The following is a 13,863-nucleotide window of genomic DNA, read 5'->3' as shown; positions in this document are numbered from 1 at the left end:
TTCTCAGTTGCTCTAGCCAGATTTTAAGTAACAACAGCCACGTGTGGCTTGTGACTACTGCATTGGACAGTATAGATAATATAAAATATTATCATCATCAAAGAATGTTCCATTGGACGAAGCTGACCTAGACCCTTAGAATGAAAGTAAATGCACCCCTGCTTCTAACCTGGTCTACTGGCATCCCCTTGTCACCCCTAAACCACCACTACCCCTGCTGGGATCAGAGCACCGTCAGTGCCCACATCTGCCTTCCTAAGCTTTCTGCTCCAGTGGAGTAAAGCTGTCTGCCTTCTCGGTTTTCACACACACACACACACACACACACACCCCAGTGCCCAGTGCCCAGGGCACTGCCCTGTGGGTAATAAGTACTTGTTGAAATAATGAATTAGCTTTTGTTAAATGCTAAGGCCCAAAAGGTGAGCTCTTACAGAAGTAAGAGAAGAAATCCCCCTTTGGCCTCTTTACTCACCTCCCTACCCCCTTCTCTGCATTCCGTCTCTGGTGCCCCCCCCCCCCCCCCGGGGCCCCCCCCCCCCCCCACCAACTCCTAAGCAGCGTAGTTAGAGGCAGGGCCTACCCACAGAAGTGCCAGGGACACCTGGGTGGCTCAGTCATTAACTGTCAGGCTCAGGCGATGGTCTCATGGTGGTGGGTCAGAGCCCGGAATCAAGCTCCACACTGACAGTGTGGAACGTTCTTGGATGCTCTCTCACCCTCTCTCTGCCCCTCCCCTTCTCTCTCTCTCTCTCTCTCAAAATAAATACATAAATGGGGGGAGAGGGGCGAGAAGAAGAATCTGTCCCAGGTCTCAAACCAATCTAACTTGTGAAGACGCATTTGTTAGCGTCGTTTTCTGTCTTCATTCTTGGCTGCCCGGCTCCTAGTAGGTGCTCAATTTGTGTTTGTTGAATGGATGCATGAATGGGTGCATGGATACGCGGACCGACGGCTTGGTCCCCGCGTCGCCACAGTCACTGCGGGAGGAGCCGCCCTTGAAGCACCGGGAGGAGGGGGTGGGAGCCCCAGTCCCCGCCCCCGCCCCCGCCCAGCTGCCGGCGGCGGCAGCACGGAATACGCGGCCCGCGGGCCGGGGATCGGGGGCGTGTCCTGCTGGGCCCCCGGCGCGAGCGCCCCGAGAGGTGCGCTCCTGGCGCTCCCGGGCCGCGGCGGCCGCAGAGCACGCGCGGCGGCGAGCATGGAGCGCGAGCTGGAGGAGCTGGCGGCGCGGCCCCCGGGCCCGGCCGAGCCGCCCTTCCAGGCGCTGGTGGAGGCGGCGGGCGGCCGCGGGCAGGTGCTGCTGGTGGGCGAGCTGTGGGAGCGCGAGCAGAGCCGCGCGCTGCTGCGGGACTTCGCGCGGGCCGTGTTCCCGCCCGAGCCGGGCGCGCGCGAGCCGGGCGGCGCGGGCGCCGGGGCGCCGGGCGCGCAGAGGCCGCCCCCCCGGGCGGCGGGGGCGCGCGCCATCCGCTCGCCGCTCGTCTTCGTGCTGTGCCGCGCGTGCTCGCTGGCCGCCCGCGAGCCGCGGCGCCGCCTGCGGGAGATGCTGCGGGACGTGCGCGGCCGGCGGCGGGCCGGCGCGGCGCTGGTCGCGGTGCTGGTGGCCGAGGCGGGGCCCGAGGACGCGGCGGCGCCGGCGCTGCGGCTCCTGGAGGCGCTGCTGCGCGCGGTGTTCGGCCGCCAGGCGGGGGGCGCGGTGCAGGCGGCCGCCTACCGCCCCGGCCACCCGGCCTCCAGCCTGGCCGTCCAGGCGGCCGCCTGCAGAGCGCTGCAAGCCGCGGGGCCCGCGCGACCAGGTGAGACGCGCGCGCGTCTCGGGGAGGACCCCCGAGTTGGAACTCCTGAGGCCGGCTTCCCTCCTTGTGCACCACAGTAAACTGAGGCCCGGGGTGGGGCGGGGGGAGGGGGAGGGGGGAGGTCCTGGCTTGAGGTCTTTCAGCCAGCGCGGAGCGGGCCCTGGGCACGGGATCCAGGCTGTGCCCGGAAGGATCCAGAAAGCGTAAGAGATGCAGGGCTTGGGAAAGCCGAGCAGGCAAGCTCGAGGCAGGGGACGTTGGGGGAAAGAAGCGCGGACTGGGCCGGGCGCTGGGGAGGGGACGGAGAGAAGGCGAGAAAGCCTCAGGACGTCCAAGTTTAAAGGTGGGGAGGGGAGCAGAACTGGGACGAGGGGGGTGGCCTTAGCGGGAGCGTCTAGGACGCTGTGCAGCCAGGGGTGCGACCGGGAGGCTCAGTGCGGAAGCGCCACGGGCGTATCATCGGAAGAAGGCAAGGAATAGATGCCGAGACTTGGAGGTAGGGGGAAAGGGTGTGAGCGACTGAGGACCCAGAATTTTCTACTCCTCCTTGGCTACCCACTCTGTTTGTGCGCAGCTACTGCTGCAGTTCTCTCTACATTCTCCTGAAGCGGGAGGAAGGGGGTGAGGGGCTTTTCCCAGCCCGGGTGACTACTGCCGTCAGCAGCAGTGTCAGAATCTCCTCCAGCCCGTGCAGGTTTCACAAGGGCTTTTCTGTGTCTCAGGATTGAAGTACAGACATTAGGTATAGGTATATGTGGCAAAGCTGAGGATTGTTCTTTGCATTCCCCGATCCCTTGTCACCTTCAGTTTTCCAGCATCTGCTCTCTGCCACCCCCCCCCCCAGCCCTCCAGCCCTCCCTTCTTGCTAAAGAGTTCATGAAGACAGAGACTGTGTTCTGCTTCCCTGGGCACTGGTGTGTTACCCAGAAGCTAGGAGATGCCAGGCTTGCAGGGGGGTCTTTTCCAGCAAGGAGACGTGGGACCTCTGATGTCACAAATGTCAGAGACTTACCAGCTTGCCTGGCCTGCCTGGGTGGAGGCCGTGCATCTCGGCCCTAGAGCCTGCACCAGCCTTCCCCCACATGCCTGCAACCCCCTTTCTCTTGAATCTGTGAGCTAGCCGGCTACATTAGACACTCTACAACCAGGATCCTGGAAGACAAGGGGAATGTCCCCAGGTGGGTTGGTATTGTGACGGTTGATGCCAGTCCCGTCACTGACCCGGCCCCATGGGGCAAAGGGGGGAATTTACACAACCAAATTTTCTGCCCTTAATGAGCCGGTGCCTAGAAAATTCTGAGTTCTCAGTCTCTTAGCCCTCTTCCATTCTCCAGGAACAACGTTTAATTCCCCAGAGCCAGGTGTGCTCTGGCCTCCTAAGTTATTGTACACATTACAGTTGCCTTGAATGCAGTTGCCTCACATGAAAGCCATTCCTCCCATCCTCCTCTTCACCTGACCAATCCCATGCCATCTTTTGGGACTGGACTTCCTCTTCCAGGAAGCCTTCCTTGACCCTCCCTACTCCCACTTGTAAATTTGTAAGTGAAATCCCAGAATTCTTAACCACGTGGTTTTGTCACTTTCCTTCGTGAGTTTAATCACTATTCTATTCCCATTTCCCAACACCCTGCCTGGCATGCAGACTCCTGTTACATACTAGCAGTTAAGAAGTTTTAACACTCTGCAAGGGAATCCTTCTCTGCTGCTTAAACTCATTTCTACTTTTATAAAAACATACTCAACAACAAAGAAACCTTTCATGGGCCAGAAGTCATGAGTATAATTGTAATTTATTGCTCACTGGTTGCTTCAGGGTTTTTGGAGTGGGTGGCACTGTGGATTCATTTCTAAGATTTTGCTAGCAACTGTGTCTAGCTTTTTAAAGTTTTCCAGTCTGTTTCCTCATGGCCTCATAGCTATTACACTTTCAGATTTCTGCCTTTTGGCAGTGACCCTTTGCCTAGTTTATGTTTAATTCAACCGAGGGTCCTAATCCTAATCCAACTAAGCATCCGGTCTTGTTAAGAGTGGGTGCAAATTAAGAGTAAATAGGTCCTGAGGAGGGATTTATGAACAGGACATTTTATGTTCCAATTGGCCTTACTCCAGAGAGTTGGGACTCTCTGAAATTGAGGTGGTGCTGTATAATAAGGAAAACTAGACTCAACATGTAATTGTTTTATTGTAATTATCAAAAAAGATTAAATCTATTCCCATTAAGGGATAGTTTGAACTAAAACCCAGGGGGAGAAGTTCTGCTCTTTGAGTATTTTCTTTGGTGCTATGTAACTGTTAGTTTCATGTCAGTTGTGTTACACCGTTTCCCCCGCACAATACCTATATCACAGGGTTTTGAGAAGATAAAGTAACATAATGTATATAAAGCAATCTTTTGCGAGGGGGCTCAATTTTTTAAGTATAAAAACTCCCCCCCTCATTTTATAAATCAAATCCTTGTTTTTTTTAATCAAACAGAAACTAGGGCAGTTAATAATTGAAGCTCTTGGTTTGCTGAACAGATCATCTCAGTTCTGCCAAGCACCCTCACCTGCTGCCTCTGGGACTTTGTGTTCTTTCTAGTGGCAGGAGCCTGGGAGAGACCGGGCCTCCCAGCGCTGTTGGCGTGCTTTTCTTGGGGTCCCTGGAGCTGGGGGAAGGACCCAGATGCCACCTCCCCCAGTGACCCAGCTCAGGGTGAGTGCGCTGCCTTCCTGGCCTTCTGGACCCTGAGGGCCGGGTGCTTGGGGTTATGGGAATGGTCATGTGGTCACAGGGACTTTAGGGACAGAGTGCACCAACACCCATGGGGCGCTTGCCATGTGTGGGGCATGGAGGTGACCGAGGTGAGGTGCCCCTGCCACGGGGCAACAGGCACACAGGCTTCCCCGTAGGGCTCGCGCCCCGTGGGTCCCTGACTAGTGAAGGCAGCTGGTGCGGGCAGGGCTGCCCTGCGGGTGTCCGCGACATGCATAGCGAGGCACCTGCAGCCCGATGCATTCCGTCTCCCCTGAGGATCCAGGGAGTATCAGGAACGAGTGACGACGCAGCTAGGGGCTGCAGATTGTCCTGAGCAGAAAAGAGAAGAGTTACAGAGAAGTACTGTGAACAGAGGCTCGATGGCATGATGCCACGCTCCAAAAAGGAGCCCCTTGTCGGGAGGGGGGAGGGAGAGGTATGGGAGACTGGTTTGGGCTAAGGCTGAAGAGGAGAGTTTAGACCAAATTGGGCCCTTGGACCCAAGTGTCTCAGGAATAGTGAGCCGCTGGCCATTTCTGAGCGGGGCTGTCTGGAGGAGAGGTGTTTGGGGGAGGTGACAGACTGTGGAGCCAGGAGAGACAGGAGCCAGGTAGCGGGGGACTGCCCAGTCCCAGGAGAAACAATGGGCAGCCTGGACCCAACGCCCGCAGTTTGGGAACGGAGAGGAAGGAGCTCAGCCTGAAGCCATTTCTAGGGTAGGGTCATCAGGCCACTAAAGGGAAACGGGAGGGAAGACAGTCCTGCAAAGTCCACGAAGCACTCTGTAGGCACTGAGGCTGTTGTGACAGAGATAGGAAGTACCCGCGGGAGGAAGTCGTAACCAGCTGAATGTATGTGACCCGCACCCCCAAAGTGTACTGAATGGTACGGCTCTGTTACAGAAACAACGGCCAATGTTTTGTTTATTTAAAAACATTTTTTAAATGTTTATTTATTTTTGAGAGCGAGGGAGGTGCTGAGGGGGGGGGGGGGACAGAGGATCTGAAGCAGGCTCCGCGCTGTCAGCACAGAGTCCCTATGTGGGGCTCGAACTCACGAAAGTAAGACGTTTAACTGACTGAGCCACCCAGGTGCCTCCGGGGCCAATATTTTAAAACAAACTTTTATTGTGCTCTTTATGTTAAAAAAAATATCATTAGGTGAAGTATCAGCCTTCTGCTGGCACATAACAAGTTACCACAAACTTAGTGGCCTAAAGCAACACCCGTTGATTTTTCACGATTTCCATGGGTTACAAGCCTGGGCAGGGCTTAGCCGGCCCTTCCGTTCAGGGCCTCACAAAGCTGCATCCGTGGGTCTGCCGGGCTGCAGTCCTTTCTGGAGCCTGAGTCCTTCAAGCTCACTTCGTTGTGGACAGAAGTCCCTTCTTTACTGCAGTGGGACTGAGGCCCCTGCCTTCCTGGTGGCTGTTAGCTGGGGCTGTTCTCTGCTCTCACAGCCACTCCCCTACACATCTCTCAACACAACAACGGCCTCTTCAATTAGCAGAATTCCAACTAGAATTCAATTTCTAGTCTTCTGTTATGGCACTTAATCATCAAATGTCACCTTTGTCATATATGGTACCCAATACAAGGGTCATATATTCACAGATCCCACCCACACTCAAAGGAGATTAGAAAGGATGAGTGCACCAAGGGGTGGAAATTTTAAGGGTCATCTTAGAATCCTGCCTATCACAGGTGAAAGCTCAAAAAAAATTGGAAAAGGAAAACAAGTATTAATGTCATTTGCTTAATTCTGTCATTCAAAACTAACTATAATCTGCATTTTGGTGTAGACCATTCTATCTGTCTATCTACCTATCTAGATCTCCTTGGTTATTTAAATTTTAATAACTACACTTCTATGTAATATAGGAATCATCTGCAAAATGCATCAGATATTTAAAACATTTAATTGCAATAATGTTAACTTCAACCTTTCCATCATCACTTTGGATATTTCTGGAAACCAAAGGAAAAAAATAATAAAGCAAAGGAATCCTAAACAATTTTACATAAATCTTGGATAACTTCCCCCCTGTAGCATATAACAAATTTTTTTAATTTTATTTTTTAATTTATTATTTTTTATTTGGAGAGAGAGAGTATGCACAGCATGTGCACGGGTGGGGGAAGACAGAGGGCGAGAGAGAGAGAGAGAGAGAGAGAGAGAGAGAGAGAATCTCAAGCAGGCTTTATGCTCAGTGCAGAGTCTGACATGGGGCTCGATCCCACGACCCTGGGTTCATGACCTGAGCTGAAATCAAGAGTCGGACGTTCAACTGACTGAGCCACCCAGGCGTCCCAACAATTTTTTTTAAGTTCTATTTGTTAAAGTAATCTCTACACCCCACTTGGTACTCAAACTCATGACTCTGAGATCAAGAGTCACATGTTCTTCTTTTTTTTTTTAAGTATATTTATTTATTTTGAGAGAGAGTGGTGGGGGGCAGAGAGAAGGGAGAGAGAGAATCCCAAGCAAGTCTGTGCTGAGAGTACAGAACCTGATGCGGGGCTCGAACCCATGAACCTAAGATCATGACCTGAACCAAAACCAAGAGTCAGACGCTTAACGAACTGAGCCACCCAGGTGCCTCTATAGCATATAACAAATTATTTAATCTCAAGTAGAAGCAAATGTATTAAAAGGAAAATTGCATTCATGGACTATGTGTAGGCAGTTATGTAACATATAAATATAGGATTATACAGGCAGACATTTATACATACTGTTTTGGAATCAGCTTCCCTCACAGTAACATATTGTGACCCACAATACTCCATTGCAGTGATTACATCTCAACAACATCTTTTCTCTTTTTGGAGGGATAGTACGCAATTGTAGATTCACATGCAGTTGCAAGAAATGATACAAAGACATCCTGTGTACACTTGGCCCAATTTCCCCCAACAGTAACATTTTGTGAAACTATAGGATAGTATTGCCACTGGGATATTGACATTGAAACAATCCACAGATCTTACTCAGATTCCCCCAGTTTTACTTGTGTGTGTGTGTGTGTGTGTGTGTGTGTGTGTGTGTGTTTAGTTCTATGGAACTTTATGTGTCTTTTTTTCAAGGTTTATTTATTTTGAGAGAGACAGCATGCATGCGTGCATATGCAGGGGAGTGGTAGGGACAAAGAGAGAGGGAGAGAGAATCCCAAGCAGGCTCTGTGCTGTCAGTGCAGAGTCCCATGCGGGGCTTGATCCCCCGAACCATGAGATCATGACCTGAGCCAAAACAAAGAGTTGAATGCTTAACCAACTGAGCCATCTAGGCACCCCTACGCATCATTTTTTTAAAAAGGTTTTATTTTTGAGAAAGAGAGTGCAGTTGGGGGAGAGGCAGCGAGAGAGGGACAAAGGATCTAAAGCAGGCTCTGTTTTGGGGCTTGAACTCACAAACCATGAGATCTTTACCTGAGCTCAAGTCAGATGCTCAACTGACTGAGCCACCCAAGCACGTGCCTCGTGCATCATTTTTAATGTCTGAATCCCATCATGTGAGCGAGCCAGGGTTAACAATCAAATCAGTATGTATGTTTTCAGCTGCAGATAGAGGAGCCAAACATAGCAGCACAGGCATTCAGGATCTCACCTAAAAGACATTCTGGTGGTAGAATCAGCTTCAGAGCTGGTCGATTCAGGGGCCCAGGTTCCTTCCTTCTCTCTGCTGGGCTGCCCTCACTGTCGTTTCACCCTTGGGCTGGTAACAAGATGGCCACAGCAGCTCCACTAATTATCCCTAATTATTTCCATAGGATAAAGTCCTAGAAATGGAATTGCTGGGTCAAGGGTATGTACATTTTTTAGGTTGTTGATATGTATTTCACTGTGGTTTTTAAGTAGGTTGTTGCTGGGGCCAGCTCTCTCCCTTTCATTTCTAGCCTAGTCACTTCTAAACTTGACCTTCTGATTGGGTGGTTCCTGCTCTTGTGTTCCAGATCACCTTCGGGACCCTGAGGAGGAGCTGGCGCTGACGGAGGTATTTCTCAATGGAGATTGTGAGGATTCCGGAAAGGGGCTGAGAGCCTGTGATGGATTTCTTCACGCTCCAGCTGAGCCCGCTGGAGGCTCAAGATGAAGGACAGACACCCAGGCTGCCTGGGCTCGAACCTGCACTCTGGGCACTGGCACCCTCTCACTGAGCCCCCTTGCCTCCATGGTGACCTTGCAATGGTGGTAACCAGAAAGGCCCCCGCTGCCAGGGGGCTGCCGCATTGAGCCAGCTAAGAAAACTTATTTTCCTGGAACCTGCCCCCTCCTCACATTTGCTCACTCTCTGATCACAGTGAGGGTATTTGTTCTTTCTGTACCTCAGTTTCTCTGCCCCCTTGGGACAGACGGCTGTCTACTTTGAGGTTCTGTGGTGCTGTGGCAGCCTGTGGTGTGTTTGCATGACCATCCATCATTTCAAGTGTGACTGGAAAGAACTCTGGACCAGAAGTCATCAGATCTGGGGGGAGTGGTCTTGGACATGCCGCTGAACCTTAGCGGCCTCTGTTTCTCAAACACCTGCGGGGGCTACCGGCCCCGGGGCTCTCACCCAAGGGCCAGGCTGCTGCTCTAGGCAGCAGTGAAACGTGTGTGTGTGTGTGTGTGTGTGTGTGTGTGTGTGTGTTTTGGGAGGGTTACTATAACAATGAGGTACCCTTAGCACTTAGTGGGCACCTTACGATGTATAGGACAATCTCCAACAGCAAAGAATTGTTCTGCCCAAATTGCCCATTGTGGCACCTTTGAAAATGCTGGATGAGCCAATCCCTTCTCCCTGTGAAATTCTGGGAAGAGTCCCCCAGAGCAGAGAAGGTTGGGCTTCCTGAGACCCTGGCTCCCAGAGCAAGCCAAAATAAAGACTACACTGCTGCCCTGGGGGCCTCTTGGGCCAGAGATAAGACATCCAAGTGCTTTCACGCCCTTTCTCTTCCTCCTGTCTACGTTGACTTTCTGTGCCAAATCCTTTGAGAATAAGAATGCTAGGAGCTTCCCAGGGCACCAAACAAGGAAAGGTAGGAGTAAGAACATGGGACTTTCTCTCGATCTCAGGCCCTTGTCCAAGGTCAAAGCAAACCCAGCCCAGAGGTGCCAAGTTCCTGAATCTTTTTTCTTCTGTCTGAGTCAGACAGGGTCGATGATTTTCCCTTAAAAGCCAGGAAAGCCATCTGTTCCCTTGTACAAGGAACTCTGCATTACCGCCCTGCCTTCCTCCCCTGCCCCTGGAGTTAATACAGTCTTTGCAGTGGCAAGAGCATCACCTGATTTTCCCTGGCAGGAAGCACTTATCCAAGAGAAGTCCCTGAATTCATTCATTCGTGCACGATTTGCTCAGCACATGTCCAGTGGGGCAGGTTTCTGGCCAGGGTTCTGCTGCTGCTGCGTGACTTCCAATAGTTGTTTCAGCTTCCATTTCTGGTACCAAAATGTGGAACTGTGGTTGAGGGGCTGTCTGAGCTCAAGGAGAGTCTCTCCTGGGCCTATGCTTCAATTCATTCTTCATAATAAGCAGCCTAATTCCACCCCTCTCTGCCTCAGGGGGCAGTGTGAGGGCAGAGAGGGTGACATCTTATTTGGGACTTGGTTAGCAGCAGGTGTCCTTTTAATAATGCAAGGCTGCCTCACCATTAGTGGGCCCAGCTGACCTCCTTCTCCGCCAGAATGAACTCAATGGATTCACTTTTGATTTTGTTTGAAAATAGGGAGACTGGTATTTTTGAAGCTGCTATATTTTTCTATTTCTCTGTGAATTTCTTTGTAATAATCGGGTTGGAATTTTATTATTTAGTGGGAGGAGGGGAACTTTTATTAAGTTAGGAAGTTATCGAAGGCAGAAGTTACAAGGCAGCAGCCTCTGCTGTGTTCAAAAACCTTTTGTATTTGTTAACAATATTTGAGACTTGAGAGACTGCACATGAAAAAGCTGGTTTTCTAGGTGGAGGAAGGGGCTTGCCATCATCTCCAGCTTGCTACAATCCCTCTCCCCTGATAGGAGGCTCACTCCCACCCATCTACACCCTCACACACACACACACACTGCATTTTACTCATATATGCCTTCCACCTGATTCTGGAGAATATATGGGCTTGCAAGCCTGTGGTGTAAAGGGTGGTTTACATATTATTTTTTCACTGCTTTCAGTATCTCTGGTGAATAGTTGAAGAGAGAAGGTCTTTACTGAGATTTGTGTCCTGCCTCCCAACAGACAAACAGGACTGAGATCCTTCCGGATCTAGCTTGGTTTCCTTGACACATGGGTAAGATAAGCACTGTCCTTTTAGGAACAGTCTAGTTGATATTTTCTAGCAGACAGAAGAGATAGGTGCTGGAAGGGATGACCTTGGTGGTAGATCTCTTCCAAGAACTCTTCCAAGGCATGAAGATCGGGATGGGCCAGAGAATGGAGGCCCCGGATTAGGTCAGTGGTACCAGGAGCCATTGGCAAAGGCTTCTGGTCAAGTCACGGTCTGGACTTGGGTATTAATCCTTCTAATATGGCGGTAATTGTGCTGCTTCTGACTGGAATTAATAATTCCTTATATCTAATAAAACCAAACAGTACCTCATTGCTGTCTAATCAAAACCAGAGTGGATCTTCCCTTTCATTTTCATGAGGTGTTCCTTACAAGGTCCCCTGGGAGCAGAGCATCTGGGCAAAGGGTGGGAGCTTCTGGAATAGTTTGGCCCGAAAGACTTCCGGTGCTGCCCTGGGTGACACCTCCACCACCCTATTGGCTAGAATTGGAAAACCTATAGCTGGAAAGTAAATATTTGGAACGAGATATTTTTAAAAGATAGCATTTAGCTTGGTATTTAACAAGATGTGTGTGTTTGTGTGCACATATGAGCATGTTTAATGAGATCAAATGGCCTTGCCTGAGTCTCAAAGAACCTTTATCATTGGTGTCATGGTTTGTTTCCTCTCAAAGGATTTGTCTCCAGGATTTACCACACGGGAGGAATCCCTTGGTTGTCAAACCAAAAACAAGGCAAACCTGCAAAGGGGTTTGCGTGCTGAGGCCCCCCAACCTGTGTGCTCGAAAGAAGCCCCTCTTAAGCCAGACAGAGAACCCAGGGCCCAGCCTCACTGGGAAAGGTGTTGACAGCCATGTTAACCCGATGGCAGTCTACACTTCCAAGTGTAACAGAACCGCGCTGCGGGGTTGGGTTCCCTGTAGTCAGGAGGCCTGCACTTTGCCCTGTTTGGATGGCAAACATAACCAGCGCAGTGGAGAGAGCCCTTTGTTTCGTACCCAGAGGCTGCGCAACCCCCTTCTGACCTGGTTTTGTGTTAGTGGATCAAGGTTTGAGACAGACCGTTGCTTGTGTAATCTCAGAGTTCAAAGGAAATGAACCAGGGTCCTGCATGAATTCCTCAGATGCCTTTGGCCCCTGAGCCAGAGCCTTCTGGTTAACTTATACTTGGAGCAGAAACAGAGCTGCCCACCGGGCCGCGCCATGCTTCACAGACCTACCGAAGGGACTGGTGTGTGGGATTGCTTGGGCCCAAAGTTGGGCTGGGCACTAGGGCCACCGTGGCTCCAGGGCTTGGTGAGGGCCCATCTGGCTTCCTCCCTGAGCTCCCCAGCCCCGGCCAAGGGCTCCTGCTTCAAATGCAGATCCACACCTGCATGTTCCATGGCTGGTGACATTCAGACACACTCCAGGGGGAGTTCAGATGTTAAGTCTTAAGTCAGGCTTGTTCCTATCCTGCTCTGCATTCCTTTGGAACCAGTCACTTCTTGTGACTAAGCTCTCATCCTGAGTTCTGGTTACAAATACTGGGCCTCTGTCTTGTCACCCTGCGTTCCTTCTCTCCTTCACTGGTTAATGAGCAAGGTTATGAGCTGGTTAATCATCCCTCTCAGATCATTTCCCCGACTCCAGTCTATTCTAACCCTGGCCACCGGCTGTCCCGGGTATATTGCCCATTCCAGAACTCCTGGCTGCCAGGGCAGCCACTCCAAGCCCCTTGCTCCCTGACTGGAGTGGGTCTCACCCTTAGCCTCTGCCCCTCAGTCTGGTCTGGCCCAGCACGTGCCAGCACCAAAGAGGGGAACCAGGATTGAAGGGTAAGTCAGAGGGAACAAGACTTCTGTGTAGGTCTAGAGCAGCCTTGTCTAAGAGAAATCTAGCATCAGGAACATCTGTAGGTTTAGATTTTCTAGTAGTCACACAAGAAAAAATAAAAATGGGGTGACTGGGTGGCTCAGTTGGCTAAACGTCCAACTCTTGATTTGGGCTCAGGTCATGATCTCACGGTTTGTGAAGTCAAGCCCCGAATCGGGCTCTGCACTGATCATGGAGCCTGCTTGGGATTTTCTTCCCCTCTCTCTGCCCCTCCCCTGCTTATGAGCGCTCTCTCTCTCTCTCTCTCTCTCTCTCTATTTCTCTCTCTCTCTCTGTCTCAAAATAAATAAACTTGAAAAAAAGAAAAGAAAAATAATTTTAAAAATCAATGAAATTAATTTAAATAATACATTTTATTACACCCAATATATCCAAAATAGTATTAATTCAACTTAAATATAAAAAAAATTAATGAGATATTTTGCATCTTTGAAATTCTGTGAGAATTTTACACTTACAGTTCCATTCGGACCCTAAATTTTTGTTCAAAATACTTGATATTGTTCCAAATATACTTAAAAGTTTCCCCTAACTGAATTGGGTGTCCCTCTTTAAGTTTCAATGAAATAAAATAAAATTTAATTCAAAGATCAGCTCCTGGATTGAACAGCCACATTTACAGGGCTCAATAGCACCTGTCGCTAGTGGCTACCAGATGTGAAAGCAAGGGTCTAGAGAACACTGGAAAGGTGGAGACTTGTCTCAGGCGTTCACTGTGGCTCTTCCCACCCCACCCTCCAGACCTCCAGCAAGGGAACGGCACCAGCATGTCAGCTTTCTGGTTGCCCGGCATAGGACTGTCCTATGGACACCAGATGGACTGTCCTGGACACCATCCCTAGATGGGGTGGAGAGATTTCAGCATCTCAGATGGTTTGCGGGTCTCCGTGCCTCGATCCACCCAGGGCGATTCCCTCCCACCAAGCACCCGCCCGCCGGAGGCCCACGTCACGCTGCCGTCACGCTTCTGCTCCCGTGAACAAATGCCTTCAGTGTAAAAGCACGTGGCATGCGTGCTGTACGTGAAGCAGCCAGCAGCCTCTCCGCCAGGCCCTGTGACATGAGATCTAGGGTTCACTGAGCACTGCTCTATGCCAAACCCTTGATTAGCACACACACACACACACACCCGCCCCCCACGAGTGGCCCTGCCTGGCAGATGGACCCGTCCCCTCTACGCCTGGAGTCGAATGAC

The 13,863-nt window shown here is 51.0% G+C and overlaps 1 protein-coding gene across 1 annotated transcript; it reads left to right on the top strand.

The window, feature by feature from the left end:
* The first annotated feature begins 1,103 nt into the window (after positions 1–1,103).
* Positions 1,104–11,122, top strand: CUNH2orf72 (chromosome unknown C2orf72 homolog). Its single transcript, XM_039234557.1, has 3 exons — positions 1,104–1,796; positions 4,380–4,493; positions 8,488–11,122. The coding sequence occupies exons 1-3, from the start codon at positions 1,202–1,204 to the stop codon at positions 8,625–8,627; spliced, it is 849 nt and encodes a 282-aa protein (XP_039090488.1). The 5' UTR covers positions 1,104–1,201; the 3' UTR covers positions 8,628–11,122.
* Positions 11,123–13,863: the final 2,741 nt, after the last annotated feature.

Source organism: Hyaena hyaena, unplaced genomic scaffold (assembly GCF_003009895.1).
Source record: "Hyaena hyaena isolate Hyena2069 unplaced genomic scaffold, ASM300989v1 scaffold_86, whole genome shotgun sequence".
NCBI classification, from domain to species: Eukaryota; Metazoa; Chordata; class Mammalia; order Carnivora; family Hyaenidae; genus Hyaena; species Hyaena hyaena.
This window is presented reverse-complemented; position numbering and strand designations above follow the sequence as displayed.

Bases quoted from the DNA above. Each gene is read 5' to 3' on its own strand.
- CUNH2orf72 (XM_039234557.1), top strand. From the start codon at position 1,202: ATGGAGCGCGAGCTGGAGGAGCTGGCGGCGCGGCCCCCGGGCCCGGCC. The intron at 1,797-4,379 runs GTGAGACGCGCG...TGTTCTTTCTAG, and splicing joins CGCGGGGCCCGCGCGACCAG to TGGCAGGAGCCTGGGAGAGA. The intron at 4,494-8,487 runs GTGAGTGCGCTG...CTTGTGTTCCAG, and splicing joins CCCCAGTGACCCAGCTCAGG to ATCACCTTCGGGACCCTGAG.